This window comes from Ranitomeya variabilis, chromosome 4 (assembly GCF_051348905.1).
Source record: "Ranitomeya variabilis isolate aRanVar5 chromosome 4, aRanVar5.hap1, whole genome shotgun sequence".
Lineage (NCBI taxonomy): Eukaryota > Metazoa > Chordata > Amphibia > Anura > Dendrobatidae > Ranitomeya > Ranitomeya variabilis.
Window position 1 is genome coordinate 66,815,153 of NC_135235.1, and position 16,929 is coordinate 66,832,081.

Here is a 16,929-nt window from a genome sequence, read left to right on the forward strand (position 1 = left end):
ACCTATTTAACACTTTAATTGCTGAAGTCAATAGCTACTATAACACTACACGGTTAAAAGAGGGAGTGGGTTGCATTTGTCACCCAGCAGTGACAATTAGCTGCCACCGCAGCCGAGGGCTTAAGTATTAGTACTGTGTCAGTTTTATATTGCCAGGTAATAATGCTTTGGTACACTAAAGATTTATAGTAGTGGTCAGCTCTATTCCATACAGAAGAAAATTATATTCTATATAGATACTGTATTTTGAGGAGGAAAATAGGAAAACTTTTGAATGAGTCAAATTTGGGGTCTGTCTTCTAGTCCTAATTTAGTTTACCAGGGGGGCTACGGCGATGGAACAGGGTCATAGGACGCAGGGTCGCTGCAGCAGGCGAGGGGTGAAGCTGCAGGCCCTGGGTTGGGAGGAGAGGGCGTGCTGGCCGTGCGATGCTGCCATCCCTGGGCTTCAAGAAAATGTAGGCAGTCAGGCAGGAGCGGAGTCCCCGGTCTGTACATTGATTTCCCAGCAGTGAGCTTCAGGAAAATGGCTGCTGCAGGCGGTGTATGCGCAGAATTAGATCTCAGCTTGTCATTGCCGCCTGCTTCCGGTAGCAGTGAGCCTGCCTCCTGTGGCCAGACTTTAAAGAAGACCATTATTTTTACTATATACAGAAATGCTATGGTTCAGGTCTTTTAAAGGTGACTTAAGAACAGTGAAAAGCTTAAAAAAAGGTTTGAATAGATATATAAAAAAAATAAATAAATAAAATAAAGTTCAAATCACCACCCTTCCCATTAGAAATAAAGATAATAAAAAAAAAAAACTTGTGGTATTGATGCATTCAGAAAAGTCAGATCTACTATACACCATTAATGAAAAAAAAAAAAAAGGCTAGAATTACACCTTTTTGGTCCCTGCGATACCACATAATAGGGATTTTTGTGTACTCACCGTAAAACCCTTTTCTCTGAGCCAATCATTGGGGGACACAGGACCATGGGTGTTATGCTGCTGCCACTAGGAGGCTGACACTAAGTGAACATAGAAAGATTAGCTCCTCCCCTGCAGTATACACCCTCGGCTGGCTCTAACCTGAACCAGTTCGGTAACAAAGCAGTAGGCGCTTGTAACTATTAACAAGAATAAACTATGTCAAAACTAAAGAATGAACACAAGCCATTAGGCTAACAGGGTGGGTGCTGTGTCCCCCAATGATTGGCTGGGAGAAAAGGATTTTACGGTGAGTACACAAAAATTCCCTATTTTTCCTACGCCTCATTGGGGACACATACGTCCTAAAGCAGTCCCTGGGTGAGGAACAATCAACCGACTGCAGAACCCGCCTGCGGAGGGCCGCATCTGCAGAGGCCTGAGAATGAATACTGTAGTGTTTTGTGAAAGTATGCAAGCTGGACCAAGTCGCAGCCTTGCAGACCTGTTCTCCTGATGCCTGGTGCCAAATGGGCCAAGAGGCGCCCACTGACCGAGTGGAGTGTGCCTTAATACTTGCTGGGACAGGTATGCCCCTGACACGGTAGGACTCAAATAGCCAAGCGATTCCACTTGGCTTATTGTGGCCTTTGAAGCGGCTAGGGCCTTCCTATGCCTCTCCGGAAGCATGAATAGGGCATCTGACTAGCTGAAAAACGCCGCCCGCGAGACATATCTCCTAAGAGATCTCACTAGATCCAGAGTGTGAAGAGCCTTCTCGATACGATGTACTGTTGCCGGACAGAGTGAGGGCAAAACAATATCCTCGTTGAGATGGAAGGAAGAGACAGCTTTCAGCAGAAAAGACGGGGACGTTCTCAGAACCGCCTTGTCTTGATGGAAAATCAGGAAAGGAGCTCGGCAGGACAGGGCCGCCAACTCCGAGAATCGCCTGATTGACGTGACCGCGACTAGGAAAAAAACTACCTACCAGGAAAGAAAAGTTAGCAAAACATCCTGCAGTGGTTCGAAAGAGACCTCCTGTAAAACCCCAAGGACCAAATTAAGATCCCATGGTTCCAATGGCATTTTATAGGGAGGCATCACATGGGAAACTCCCTGAATGAATGCCTTCACGTGTAATCTGGTGGCAATCCTGAATTGGAACAAAACAGATTATTAGTTAACATTTTTATAGCGCCATTTATTCCATGGCGCTTTACATTTGAATACGGGGCAAATATAGACAAATACATTAAACATGAGCAAAAAACAAGGCACACAGGTACATAAGGAGGGAGGACCCTGCCCACGAGGGCTCACAGTCTGCAGTGGATGGGTGAGGATATACTAGGAGAGGGTAGGGCAGGTTGTGCAGCGGTTCAGTAGGTTGAGGATCACTGCAGGCTGTAGGCTTGTCGGAAGAGGTGAGTCTTTAAGTTCTTTTGGTAAGGCTGAAATCTGTGCCTCGAGTGAGCTAAGCGTGAGACCTGACTCCAAACCGGTCTGCAGAAAAACGCCAAAATGGAGGGAACGGAAAACTCAAGAGGAGAGCATCCACGGTCCCTGCACCAGAGAAGGTCTTCCAGGTGTGATAAATGTGCATAGACGCGGGTTTCCTAGCACTAATCATGGAGGAGATTACTTGTTGAGAAAATCCTGCTTGAGCTAGAACCCAGGATTCAACGGCCACGCCGTTAAACACAGGGCCCCGGGGTACTGGGGTAAATAGGGCCCTGGGAAGGCAGATCTGTGCGATCCGGGAGTCGTCAGGGAACGTCAACGACGAGTTGAACTAGGTCTGCGTACCACGCCCAGCGCGACCAGGATCACTGGTACCCCCCCGCCCTGACCCTTTTGATGACCCTTGGAAGTAAGGGGAGCGGGAGAAAACACATACAGAAGCCAAATTTGCTGCCACGGAAGAACCAGTGCATCCGCTTCGATGGCTACTGGTTTGTGGGACCGAGCTATCAACTCAGAAACCTTTGTGTTTAGCCGTGAGGTCATCAGATTCACATACAGAGTTCCTTAGCGATGACAAATCTGCTGAAAGATCTCCAGACGAAAAGACCACTCTCCCGAGAGGAGGCCCTGGCGGATGAGGAAATCTGCCGCCCAATTCTCTACACCCGGGATGTTAACCGCTGATATGGCCGAGTAGTTCCTCTCGGCCCAACGAAGTATGTGACCTACCTTGTGCATGGCCGTCCTGCTGCGGGTGCCCCCCTGATGGTTGATGTACGCCACAGCCGTGGCATTGTCGAATTGGATTATGATCGGACGACATGCCAGGAGATGATGAAAAAGCAGAAGGGCTTACTTGCCCACATCTCCAAAATGTCGATCGTCAGACGCGACTCTCGAGAAGACCAGCGTCCCTGTGCAGTGTGATGGCGGAAAACTGCATCCCAGCCAAGAAGACTGGCATCGGTGGTCACCACCAGCCAACACACTGGAAGGAAGGACTTCCCTGATCCAGTGAAGACTTCAGCATCCTCCACCTGAGGGTCTGCCTGCCCCATTGAGGCAGATGGATTCGACGGTCGACAGAACAGGTTCCTGTCCCAAGCCGTCAGAAGTGCATGTTGCAAAGGGCGGAGGTGTAGCTGCGCACAAGTAACCGCCTCTATCGCTGCCACTATCTTGCCGAGAATCCCCATACTGAATCGTATGGAGTGAGGGAAAGAGCGGGAGAGCATCGGTGCTCCTTGTTGTAAGGCTAAGACCTTTTCCGGAGGGAGAATCACCAACCCGCGGGAAGGGTCCAGGATCATTCCCAAGAAGGATATCTGCTGAGCTGGCACTGAAGAAGACTTTTTAAGTTTATCTTCCAACCCAGGTGAGAAAATGTATCCTACTCACGCACTCCTCGCAGGCCCGAAAAGAGAGTCCTTTGATAAGCAGATCGTCCAGGTGCAGAAGCACCACCACACCCTGAGCGTGAAGGATGGCCATGACCTTGGTGAAGACTCCGGAGGCGGTGGCAAGGCCTAAGGGCAAAGCTACAAACTGGAAGTGGTCCCCACCAACCGCTAAGCGTAGAAATCTTTGGTGGGGAAAAAAATAAATAAATAAAAAATTGGGATGTGAAGGTAAGCATCCTGGATGTCGATGGATGCTAGAAACTCCCCTTTTCCCATCGAGGTGACGACTGAGCCGATGGACTCCATTCTGAAACGTAGCACTCTGCCAAATTTGTTCAACAATTTTAGGTCCAGTATGGGTCGCACAGTTCCGTCCTTTTTAGGAACCACAAATAGGTTAGAGTAAAAAGCCTTGAACCTTTTGTCTTGAGGGACTGGAATAATGACTCCGTCCCTTTGGAGAGCATCTAAGGCTCTGAAAAAGGCTGTTGCCTTTGTTTTGGGAGAAGACAGGAAAAAAAGTGTTGACGGAGGGGAAGAAAACTATTTTGTATCCAAGGGACACCAGTTCTCTGACCCACTCGTCGTGAATGACCTAGAGCCAGGCTTGTCGGAACGAAAGTAAACGGCCGCCTACTTTGTCAGTGCCTACCATATACCATAACAAGTCATTGTGTAGAGGATCTAAAGGATCTGGCCCCTTTGGATCCAGATGGTTTTGGCATGCTTTTCCAGGAACGATTAGGTCTATTATGAGACCAGGGAACCTCTGTCCCTAGGCGGGGACTGCCCTGATGCCGAAGAGAAAACTGTAGAGGACCAGTTAGTATTGCTGCGAAAGGGCCGGGTCCGGACCTGTTATTGGGTCCGAAACGGTCGAATGGGCCTATGCTGGGGAAGGAATTTTCTCTTCCCTCTGGTAGAGATCACTATCCTGAATGGCTGCGGTTAAACTTACTGCCCAAGTGACCATAGCCTTAGCCACTTAAGTTGCGGCAAAAGATGGATAGAGCGCCGCTCCATAGGCCTCACAGACTGACCGAGCAAGGTTGTCAATTTGACGCTCAGTGGGATTTTTGACTGAGGAACTATCAGACAAGGATAGGAGCGTTTTGGATGCAAGACGCGATACAGGGGGATCCACTGAAGGAGATTGTAGCCAATCCTTCCTTAAATCAGCAGCATAGGGATCTCTCCACTCAAAAGGCTTCTGACCTGTGAAACGTTTATCTGGACGATCCCTATTGTCTTTGGACAATGTTCTTAAATTCAGGGTGATTGCCGAACACCCTGTGAGAACCTTTAGCCCTCTTAAAAGACACTACATGATCCGGAACAAATATACATTCTCGTCTCACCTCAGAGTCTTGTTAACTGACTAAATGGAGGAAATCAAGCGTCTCTTGATAGTTCTGCGAGTCCTGGACTAGTGACGCATCAGAGTCGTATTCTGAATCATGTTCGCTGCGAACCTCTGGAGAAGGGAAGCGAGAAACTGATCTCGGACACCGAAGCACGAGCCTGCTCAGGGGACGTATCATGGGTCCTTTTTGTAGAACCCTGAGCACTTTTAGATAGAGTACAACCCCTGCTGGTCGACGGCTCCCGACCGTCGCAAGGGGCCCCGCGGCTGGCAAACTGACGTCCTGACTTAAGGAGGGATTCCAAAGAGTCTATTGCCTTGGTCAGGGAAGCCATAGACCTTGACAGACGCAGCCCACTCAGGGGGACTAGGCTCACTGAGGTCAATTAGCGGAGTTCCTGGGTGCATACCGGGTCACAAGCCGTGCAGAACGGAGTACTGGGAGCTCGGGGCAAGGCAGTATTGCAGGTGGTACATGCGGCAAAAAACACTGTTTTGTTAGCCTATTTGGACGCCTTAGATTGAGGCATAGTGTAAGGAAAGGAAAGAGGGAGTATGTGACCAGAGAAAATGGGCAGAGAAAGGAATGCAGAGAAAAGGTTAAGCTGTCAGCTCCAGTGGATTCAGCTTACCCAGGGCCTGCTCGTGTCCCCAGGGAAGGTGTCGGTGTCCTCACTCCTTGCAGCGCTTCTGTTAGCGCTGCTGTAACTGTCACCGCTGTCATGGAAAACGGCTCCGTATACTGAGGTGCAGAAAGATGGCCGTCGAGAGCAGGAGGGGCGCCTCTCGTTTAGGACGAGAAACGCCAGAAGTGTGGGTGGCGCTGGCTGTAGTGGGCGGAGCCATGAAAACGTAGCCTAGGCCGGCTAGAAAATTTGTGAAGCCTGCCGGAAATGAGCGCCGGCACAGACAGATAGACGAATAAAGTGGTGTAAAACGCCGCTGGACGCCGGGACACCGCTCCCCCCAGGGACCAGGACCCAGTCTCTGTGACCAGAAGGTGCCAGCCGCAGTCATACTCACATTCTGAGGTGAAGTAGCAGAGCTGGAGCTGCGGTGTTGCTGGTCGTGGGACTCCCCCCTCAATCCACCATCCTCAGTCAGGGGGGTGGAGAGGGACTTTCTGCCTCCTTCCATCATACGCTTTTAATCAGTGGTGATGCTGTGGGGGGCTGCACGGACGCCATAATGGGGCCTCTGCTGTCTATGGAACAGGGCAGAATGTAAGGCTGTAGGCCTGGCTCCAGGAGAGGATACATAGAGGGACACTATGTGGTCGCCTGTTGCTGGTTTGGGGAGATCGGCCCGTGAAGGAACCATCGCCCCTGAAGTTCTCAGGCATGGCATCCCACGTTGCAGGATAGGGTACGGGGAGGTATACTCCGTGTTCTCGCCTGTTGATGATTCGGGGGAGATCGGAGCCTTGAAAGGATCCGTCGCCCCCTTCACTCTGTTAATTAAAAAATAAAAATTTACAGAAAAGTAAAAAAAACACAAAGAAAAACGTTGGGGTCTGAAACCAGACCCAAGTGCCTCCTACAGACACTAAGCAAGAACTGGTTCAGGTTAGAGCCAGCAGGCATCAGAACAGGTCTGCAAGGCTGCGACTTGGTCCAGCTTGCATACTTTCACAAAACACTACAGTATAAATTCTCAGGCCTTTGCAGATGCGGCCCTCGGCAGGCGGATTCTGCAGTCGGCAGTACCACATCTGTAACTTGCTGGTACATGGGGTAATAACAGTGGATTGTTCCCCACCCAGGGACTGCTTTAGGACATCCCATGGTCCTGTGTCCCCCAATGAGGCGTAGGAGAAATAGGGATTTTTGTGTACTCACCGTAAAATCCTTTTCTACGAGCCAATCATTGGGGGGACACAGCACCCACCCTGTTAGCCTAATGGCTGGTGTTCAATCTTAGTTATTATTATTATACATTTTTATAGTGCCGTTTATCCCATGGCGCTTTACATGTGAAATACGGGGCAAATATAGACAAATACATTAAACATGAGCAAACAACAAGGCACACTGGTACATAAGGAGGGAGGACCCTGCCCGCGAGGGCTCACAGTCTGCAGGGGATGGGCGATGACACACCAGGAGAGGGCAGAGCTGGCCGTGCGGCAGTTCAGTAGGTTCAGGATCACTGCAGGCTGTAGGCTCGTCGGAAGAGGCGAGTCCCCAGGCTCCCTCCGAAGGCCTCCATGGCAGGCAAGAGTCCGATGTGTCGGGGCAGATCGTTTTGAGATAGTTTATTCTTGTTAATAGTTACAAGCTCCTACTGCTTTGTTACCGAACTGGTTCAGGTTAGAGTCAGCAGAGGGTGTATACTGCAGGGGAGGAGCTAATCTTTCTATGTTCACTTAGTGTCAGCCTCCTAGTAGCAGCAGCATAACACCCATGGTCCTGTGTCCCCCAATGAGGCGTAGGAGAAAAAAATGCTGTAACATGCAATCAAAGATGAAATCTATCCAAAAATGTTATCAATAAAAATGTCATCAAAAACGTCAGAGATCCATCAACCGAAAAACTAAAAAGTTACGGGTGTCAGAAAATGGCGACAACCCAAAAAAATTGTTTGTTTTTTCTTCAAAACGTCTGGTTTTTGTTTTCACCAGTAGAATAATAAACTGGATATGTTTGGTATCAAAATGAGCAGAAACATTGTGAGGTTATTTTTAAACCATAAAAGGAATTCCTCAAAATGTCAGAATTGTTTTTTTCCCCCCCAATTTCTCCCTACTTGGAATTTTTTTCCTTTTTTCCAGTACACTATATAGTAAAAGTAATTACTGTATTTTTCGCTTTATAAGACGCACCTGATTATAAGACGTACCCCCAAATTTGGTGAAGAAAAAGAAAAAAAAAAAATTTATGTTAAATTTTATGCCAGTGTCCGTCTTACAAATCATAGGTCCCTCATCCTGATATCTATATAACCCCCATCCTTGTGCTGGCACATGCCCCCCTGTGCTGCTGGCACACACATGCCCCCCTGTGCTGATGGCACACACATGCGCCCCCCCCCCCCCCCAGTGCTGCTGGCAGGCACATGATAAAATAAACACTTAACTCACCTTCTGATGATGGCTCCATGCTCACAGCTCTTCGGTTGTGCTTCCTGTTTCCCAGGCATCGGATCATGTGACCTGGGCACACAATGATGTCATCACTGTGCCGTGCCGATCACATGATCGTATGTCAGCACAAACACAGGAAGCACAACCGAGGAGCTGTGAGCACGGAGCCATCATCAGAAGGTGAGTTAAGTATTTGTTATTTCATCATGTGCCTGCCAGCAGCGAAGGGGGGGGGGGGGGGGTCATATAAGAGTGACCGGGGGGCCATATACATGATTGAAGGGGGGGGGAGATGCAGGCACATGTAATATTCCCTGCTCCCCTGTGAATCAACTGGGGCAGCTTCAGCACAGAGGTGATGGACAGCAGGTGCAGTGAATATTACATGAGGCTAATGAGCAAGAGCACAGGACCTCCTGCTGTCTCTGCAGCCTGCCCACCCCAGCCCCCTGACACCCCTTCACAGCCCCCCCCCCCCTCCTCTACAGCACAGCACACAGATTCGGATTATAAGATGCACCCCACACTTTCCCCCAAAATTTGGGGGAACAAAAGTGCGTCTTATAATCCGAAAAATACGGTATATCATTCAAAAGTAAAACTCGTCCTGGAAAAAACCCTCATACAGCTGAAGAAATATATTGCTGAAGGTGCTATTGATGTGAAATTCTCCCCAGATGTCACTAACAACCCATCCAATCTACACAGGCAAAGAAATCAAGCAATTGATGTCCATAAACTAAGTTGTGTGTAATAAAGAGAAACGACAGGGAAAAAGTATTGAACACGCTTAATGAAATGTAATACTCTGTACGATATCCAATAAGTTTAATTTCTCCTTGCGGAAATTAACATGCTAAGCATGCCGAGATGAGGAGACTTAAAGCCGCAATGCTCCTCTGGGAAATATGCAAATTGTCTGTTCAGAGAGGAAGATGACTAGTGCCACCTATTGAAAGTAGCAATCCTAAAAGTCAATGTCAACCCTTTAACGAGCCTTGTCACATGACTTAGGATAAAAGCCAAACCAGAATCTCAATGTGCAGACACTGTTTCGGGGTACTGCCCCTCTTCATTGCAAAGTGGAGATCTGGCTTGGCTGAGTGAGGCGTCTGACCGTTATCCAAGAAGTATAATTTCTCTTTGCGGAGACTGACATGCTAAGCATGCCAAGATGAGGAGACTTAAAGCCGCAAACTGTAAATGTGCTTGAACATGCTTTTTGTTCAGCAATGGAGTTTTGCATGGTGAGCTGCAGGCCATGAAGGGTGAGTGAATTACATGGCTTTCTTTAAAACAATTGAACCTGCTGATGCCAGGTCTTTCTGTGGCTCTCCATCTCTTGAACAACTCTTCTGATAATTCAATTCACTCCTTGGTCTGAAATCTAGAGCCGTTTTATGGTGAATTTATGTTCTTTCCATTTCCGGATTATGGCCCCAACAGTGCTCACTAGAACTTTCAGTAGTTTAAAAATTCTTCTGTAACCAATTCCATTAGTATGTTTTGCAACAATAAGGTTGTGAAAGTCTTGACACAGCTCACTGGTTTTACTCATCATGAGATATTTCTTGTGTGGCACCTGGGTAATGATACACCTTTTTATATGCCATCAATTGAACAATCTGATTTTTTCACTAATTGGCAGTATTACTTTTTAATTACTTATACATTTCAGCTGGTGTCATGACTTTCCATGGCCTTTGCACCCCTTTCAGGTGTTCAGTATTTTTTGCCCTTTTGGTTTTGTAACTGATTTTTGTAATTTCTCACAAGTGTGAACATTGTCCTGGCTACTAAAGGTGCAAAACCAAAAACCTCTCAACAAAAGGGATCCATTATTCATATTTAGATGGTTTAACAAACCTTCTGCTCTCTTTCTGCTCTTTCACTAGTTGATCCAAGTTGTTCACATAGTGCGAAGTCATTTGGAAGTCAGACTTTACATTTTTGGTTACCTTTAAAAAATAAATATAAAAAAAAATTAAAAATCAGCCGATTTCAAAAGAAAAGAAAAAACTAAAACTCATTTTAAGAGACAACTGATCACTACTAAGGCGGCCACATAAAAATTAAAGTTGCTGTCACCAATATTTTTAATAACTGATGGTCTCTCTTTTTCAAGTGTAAATGAACAACACGTTAAAGAGATTAAAAAGCTCATCTACATGCTGCATACATTTTCTGTGCAGAAATAGACCCATTTTAAAATCTGGAGCATGTCCATTCTTATTGTGGACATCACTGTTTGCAATAGATACATGTTCATACATGAAGCGCTCATGTGGGTCAAGCAAGCCAGAGAAGGTCCTGATGCTGAAGAAGCTTCTTTCAAACAGGAAATAACGCTTTACGATTGTGGCGACATAAAGACGTCGTCTTTAATGTCATACTTACTGGAGTTGGGATGCATGGGGACTGCGATCCCGAAATAAACGAGTGGTCAAGGTTTTGCCTTTGTGGTGTGGTTGGAACGGGTTTTGCAGTCATTTTTAAAATCTCATCCAAAGATTTAAAGATCTCCTCCTCTTCTCCCTCATCATCATCACAGCCTTTAAATGATTGCTCATTGTCAAAAGTATCCCCGAAGGACTTGTAAGGAGCCGCTTTCTTTAATTTCTTTACACTGGCTTCATCAGAGCCAGGTAGAGAATAACAATCACTAACAGATGGCGATGATAAATGGTCATCCAAAACATCGCCCGGGGTGGACATGATGTTATTTACCTGTAAGAATAAGCAGCAAAGTAAAACCAATATCATAAATGTTAGTCCCAGTAGAATTTACCACCAAAGCACAATGGAAATACGTAAAAAGCTAATGCAACAACTGCTGATACCAATGGAAAACCCAATGGACACAGGAATATCATCCACAGGAGAGAGGGGCTGATCTTCCTCAGGAAAGGATTAGGATGTTCGATGCTTTTCCCCCTCAGGTATCAGCTGTCAGAGGGTCCGATCGATCACACCAATTTGGATGACAGTTATCTGAAGTGTTTGGTCAGCTTTAGCAAGTAAAATATCATTTTATACAGCTCTCCGGGGATTTATTAGATTCTCATATCAGTTGTAACCTCAACGCCTGGATGTAACCAGTTGGGTAACAATAATTGTTGCATTTATAAAGGGGAAGGTGTCACCTATTTTTGTTAAATAATAAAAATATATAGTTGAACAAATGTTTTGTTTTTATTTTCCGATTGCAATTTTTAAAAATGTAATCTGTACACAATTAAGAAAGTGGTAATCTTGCCTGAGTTGCTGCTCTGCTGCGTCTTACAGCTGCCACATTGCCCATGGGTACCTGGAGTATGGAAATTATTTATTGATGTACATGGGAGAGAGCTGTGAGCATGCTCTGTGACCTGTGCAGAGAGGGCATCGGAGACTCTCACCTAGTGTCAACGGTATAATGCTGTTTTAACTGCTTTAAAGACTAGCTATCACCAATCTGGGTCTGCCCTTCTTAGTTAATAAAAGTGGGGGACAACTGGTGATTTCACCAAGTTTTCGTCAAAAGTGCTCCTGACACTCATTAAAAGACAAAAATTACTAGCAAATGTTGGGCTTGAACTTACAAATTGTGGGATCCCACCACCCTCCGCAATAGCTATTGCAGTGAATGATCTTGCGCTTTTCACTATCCCGGCTCTGCGGCATACTTTAACAAGCGGTTACTAAAAGGTAACATCAGTAAAGTGGTTAGCTTAGTAAATAGCACTGGCAGCAGAAATTTTGCTCTTCCATAGAAGGGTCATTAGGGCTATGTATAAACAATTTTGACAAAGTGAATAAAAAAAAAAAAAACAAACACACACACACACACACCATTCTGGGGCAGTCCGCTGCTATTAAATAAAAAAAGAAACACCAGATTGGCGACTCCACTTTAAAAAAGAGGAATTACCTTTAATTAATATCCTGCCTGCAATGATAATGACATGTCTACTGAAAAGTGATCTTTACAGAACAGGAATACGTTAATGGTAAGGCTTGGTGATCAAAATTAAAACTGCAATACTTCAGGATTTTTCTTTTGTGTTTTTATCAGAACACCATAAGAGCATGGCGCTGCTTTTAATCATAAAAAAACGTATTTATATGATAGATGCATTTATGATGACACATTCCCCTTTAGGGTGACAGCTGCAGGGTGATTATGGAATACTGCACAATTACAACACCACATAGTTTGTGATTTAAGAAGAAACACTTCTACACACTAATATCAGGCTACATACGATCATACCTGTTTAACAAATGGACTCAAATTAATAACCATGGCCATGTTATTCTTCTGTGTTATATCATCCTGGCACAAGTCAGGAGGTGCCTGTAAATCTGACCTTAATAAGTTAGGAGATTTTAAAGGAAAATGCTTGCTTTGGCTACTTATCGTAGTCTGACATTTAATATCAAAATACCGGTCAATACATAAAGAAGAAGATCTCCCCGAAATGGTCAGCGTACGTTTACTTCTAGAATGTGACCGGAGTCGCATAGGAGAGTACGGGCCAGCATCATTGCCGGAGACGTGAAAATCTTTATCTGAACATATTGTATGCCCTCCGCTGTCTCCCACATAAACCTGTGAGTTGGCAGGTAAGATTAGTCTCTTCAGTAGTACCCTTGGTGACAGTAAACTCTTATCGCAATTTTGACAAAAAGCTTCGTAATTTCTTACAATTTTCTGATTCCCTTTCCTTGCCTCAGTGCTTATGTTAGGCGATGATGAGGAAGATGATATCTTTCCCGATTTCTGAGATACTGTGGTAGACTCGTCATTCCAAGATTGAACAGTGTCAGACTGCAGCTGCATAGACTCACTGCTGAAAGCTCCTCTTAGGGCAGAGATGAGGGCATCTGTGTCTATGGAAAGAAAGAGGTCACTGTTCTATAAGGAACAAAAAAAAGTGAAAAAATACAAACGCAAAAATGGAAATACCTCTGGTCCTTAAGGGGTTAAACCTCTGGTGTTAACAAAGACTGCCATTCATATTTGTTCACAGATCCGATGGTGTTTTTGTGATTTGAAGTTGCCTTTTAACCCAACTTTTCATAATATGTTATGTCCTGGACCACAGAAATGTTTGGTACACAGATGATGGGATTTTTTGTCTGTATTCAAGTGACAATGAAATCTCATCCTTGCCCTCAGTTTCTGATCTGTTTCTCCAACAGAGTTGGAGGACAGTAGGACAAATAGTTCACAACAGTAAGTACACCCCATTGGAAGATGAAAATGTGAATGTCCAGGGAATCTTATAATTCAACTGTGCATTGTGGATCTGTATCCTGTCTGTGGTCATTACATGAATGCATGTTTTGCAACTCTTCACAATGCAAGACAATGCAAGGTTCAGTTCCTTTTGGTGTATCAGAGGGCACTGAGATTGTGATCACAAAAAAAATTTATGACAGTCTTTGAAAGCCCGACGATAATGCAAATTTTAAGCTGCGTTTTACAGTACCAGCAAAAGCTATGAGACTTCAGAAATGTCATGAACACAGTTTTTTTTCCTACCAGGAAATGGAAAACTGCTGTGTTTTTGAAACCTGAAGCATGTCACTTTAAGCACTTTTTCGCCAATAGAAAGCAATGAGTAAGCACAAAAACTAAGCAAATAATGCAGGCATCAGGTTTTGCTGCGTTTAGGGTGGAAAAACCTAAGGGTGTTGCACCATAGGTTTTTTTTTGGACACTAAACATCATCAGCATGCACAAGTGACAAAAACACAACAAAACGGGGATTTTTGTGTACTCACTGTAAAATCCTTTTCTCCGAGCCACTCATTGGGGGACACAGGACCATGGGTGTATGCTGCTGCCACTAGGAGGCCGACACTAAGTGAATACAAAAAAGGGTTAACTCCTCCACTGCAGTATACACCACCTACTGGCTCCTGACAGAACCAGTTCAGTGACCAAGCAGTAGGAGATTAAACAATTAACAGTAGATGCAACCTGTCAAACTGTAAAATCATCATAGGCAACAAGCCAAAAAGGGTGGGTGCCGTGTCCCCCAATGAGTGGCCCGGAGAAAAGGATTTTACAGTGAGTACACAACCATCCCTGTTTCTCCTTTCCCACATTGGGGGACACAGGACCGTGGGACGTCCCAAAGCAGTCCCTGGGTGGGAAAAAACATAACAGAGTAAACTCAAGGTGCCTGCTGTCTAAAGGTGCGCTACCGCTGCCTGCAAAATTCGTCTACCCAGGCTCGCATCTGCAGATGCCCGAGTATGGACATTATAAATGCTTTGAGAAAGTATGCAGGCTAGACCAGGTTGCAGCTTTGCAAACCTGCTCCGCAGACGCTTGATGCCGAATGGACCATGAAGCACCCACCAACTGAGTGGAGTGTGCTTTAATCACCGCTGGAATAGGCTTGTCTCTGACGCAGTAAGCTTCTTTAAATAGCCGACCGAATCCATCTGGCTATTGTCGACTTAGAAGCAGCCGACCCCTTCCGATGTCCTTTCGGGAGCACGAACAGGGCATCCGTCTCGCGAAAGGATGCCGTCCTAGACACATACTTTCTGATCCAAGGAGTGAAGAGCTTTCTCCACACGGTGAGCCGGGGCAGAACAAAACGAGGGAAGCACAATATCCTCGTTAAGTTGGAAGAAGACACCACCTTTGGAAGGAAGGACCACTTTGTCTTGGTGGAATGTCAGAAAAGGAGCTCGACAGGAAAGAGCAGCCAACTCCGAGACTTCTGATCGAAGTAATCGCGACAAGGAAGGCCACCTTCCATGAGAGGAGAGATACAGAGATATCCTGCAAGGGCTCAAAGGGAGACTCTTGCAGGATACCTAGGACCAGATTAAGGTCCCAGGCCTCTAGAGGCGCTCTATAGGGAGGTATCACGTGGGAGACTCCCTGAAAGAACGTTCTCACCAGGGGGTTTGGAAGCAATCTTACGCAAAAAAAAGACGGACAAGGCAGAGACCTGCCCCTTGACGGAGCTCGGTTATAGTCCCAGGTCCTGACCTGATTGAAGAAATTCCAAAACGGTGGGAATGTTGAAAACCAGCGAAGGACAACCTCTGCTTCTGCACCATTCAAAAAAGATTTTCCAGGTCCGATGATAGATACGCATTGACACCGGCTTTTGAGCATTGATCAAGGTGGAAACTACCTCGCGGGAAAAACCCGCCTGGGTCAGAACCCAGGATTCAACGGCCAAGCTGTTAAACACAGGGCCCACGAGTTCTGGTGGTAAATCGGACCCTGAGAATGTAGATCAGGCCGATCTGGTAGTCGCCAAGGAATGTCTGCGATCAGTTGGACGAGCTCGGTGTACCACCCTCGGAGAGACGAATCCGGAGCAATGAGGATCACAGGCACCCCTCTGCTTTGATCTTCCTGATAACCTTCGGCAGCAAGTGCAAGGGAAGAAAACAGGTAAGGAAGACTAAAGTAACTCCAGGTAAGGACCAGAATGTCCACCCCGATTGCGCTCGGGTCCCGAGACTGGGCCACAAACTGAGGTACCTTGGCATTGAACCAGGAAGAAATCAGGTCTAAGTCCGGAGTACCCCAATGAAGGCAGATCTGCTGGAAAATGTCTTGATGGAGAGACCACTCTCCTGAGGCAAGGCCTTGACAGCTTAGGAAATCCGCAGCCCAGTTTTCCACCCCTGGAATGTGAACGGTCGATATGACAGTGGTTCCTTTCGGCCCAGCGAAGAATGTGATATACCTCTTGCATTGAAGCCTTGCTGCAAGTGCCCCCCTAATGATTGATATAGGCCACAGCCGTGACATTGTCCTACTGGATACGGATGGGGTGGCCAGCTAGGAGATGATGGAACTGCCGCAGGAACAGCCAAATCGCACGGATCTCCAGGACATTGATGGGAAGACGAGACTCCTGAGGAGACCAGCTCTCTTGGGCAGTGTGATGACGAAAAACAGCTCCCCAGCCGAGGAGGCTGGCATCGGTAGTGACCACCAGCCAATGGACCAGGAGGAAGGACTTCCCTTGGAGAAGGGAAGACCAAAGCGTCCACCATTGGAGTGCCTGTTTGACCCGAGGGGTCAGTTGAGAGGGTTGATCGAGGGAAAATGGACTCTCGTTCCATGCGTCCAACAGTGCGTGTTGTAAGAGACGAAGATGCAGTTTGTGCAAACGGAATTGCTTCCAATGCGGCTACCATCTTCCCGAGAATCCTCATGCCGAAACGGATGGAATAAGGAGACGGTTGACAGAGCGCCTGGACCCCCTGTTGAAGAGCTAGGACCTTGTCCCGAGGGAGAATCACCAACCCCTCGGGAAGTGTCCAGAATCATGCCCAGGAAGGAGATCCGCTGAGCCGGAACGGAAGATGACTTCTTCAGGTTGGTTAACCAGCCCAGAAAGAGTATCCAAAGAAATGCAGACGCACTCCTCGCAGGCTCGGAAAGATGGGTCTTCGACCAGTAGGTCATCTAGGTAGGGGAAGACGACTAGGCCCCGAGAGTGTAGGATGCCCATGACAGCCACCATGACCTTTGTGAAGACTCTGGGGGGGGGGGGGGTGGCGAGGCCGGAGAGCAAGACTGTGAACTGAAAATGTTCTCCGCGAACAGCGAAGCGAAGGAACCTTTGGTGAGGAGGGAAGATTGGAATGTGAAGATACGCATCCCGAATGTCGATGGAGGCTAGGAACTCGCCTTGTTTCATAGAGGCAATGACTGAACGAAGGGACTCCATCC

General features: G+C 46.6%; 1 protein-coding gene across 2 annotated transcripts in view; it reads right to left on the reverse strand.

Moving 5' to 3' along the window:
• The window catches only part of SLF2 (SMC5/6 complex localization factor 2), an 82,570-nt gene that overhangs the window by 42,626 nt on the left and 23,015 nt on the right, over window positions 1-16,929 (reverse strand). The window contains exons 3-5 of one of the 2 annotated variants that reach the window (XM_077258636.1): window positions 12,478-13,097; window positions 10,623-10,952; window positions 10,092-10,183 (exon numbers count right to left, since the gene is read on the reverse strand). In XM_077258636.1, coding sequence (XP_077114751.1) covers window positions 10,092-10,183; window positions 10,623-10,952; window positions 12,478-13,097 — 1,042 coding nt within the window. The remainder of the gene's footprint in view (window positions 1-10,091; window positions 10,184-10,622; window positions 10,953-12,477; window positions 13,098-16,929) is intronic. The other variant, XM_077258637.1, reaches the window with a different exon arrangement.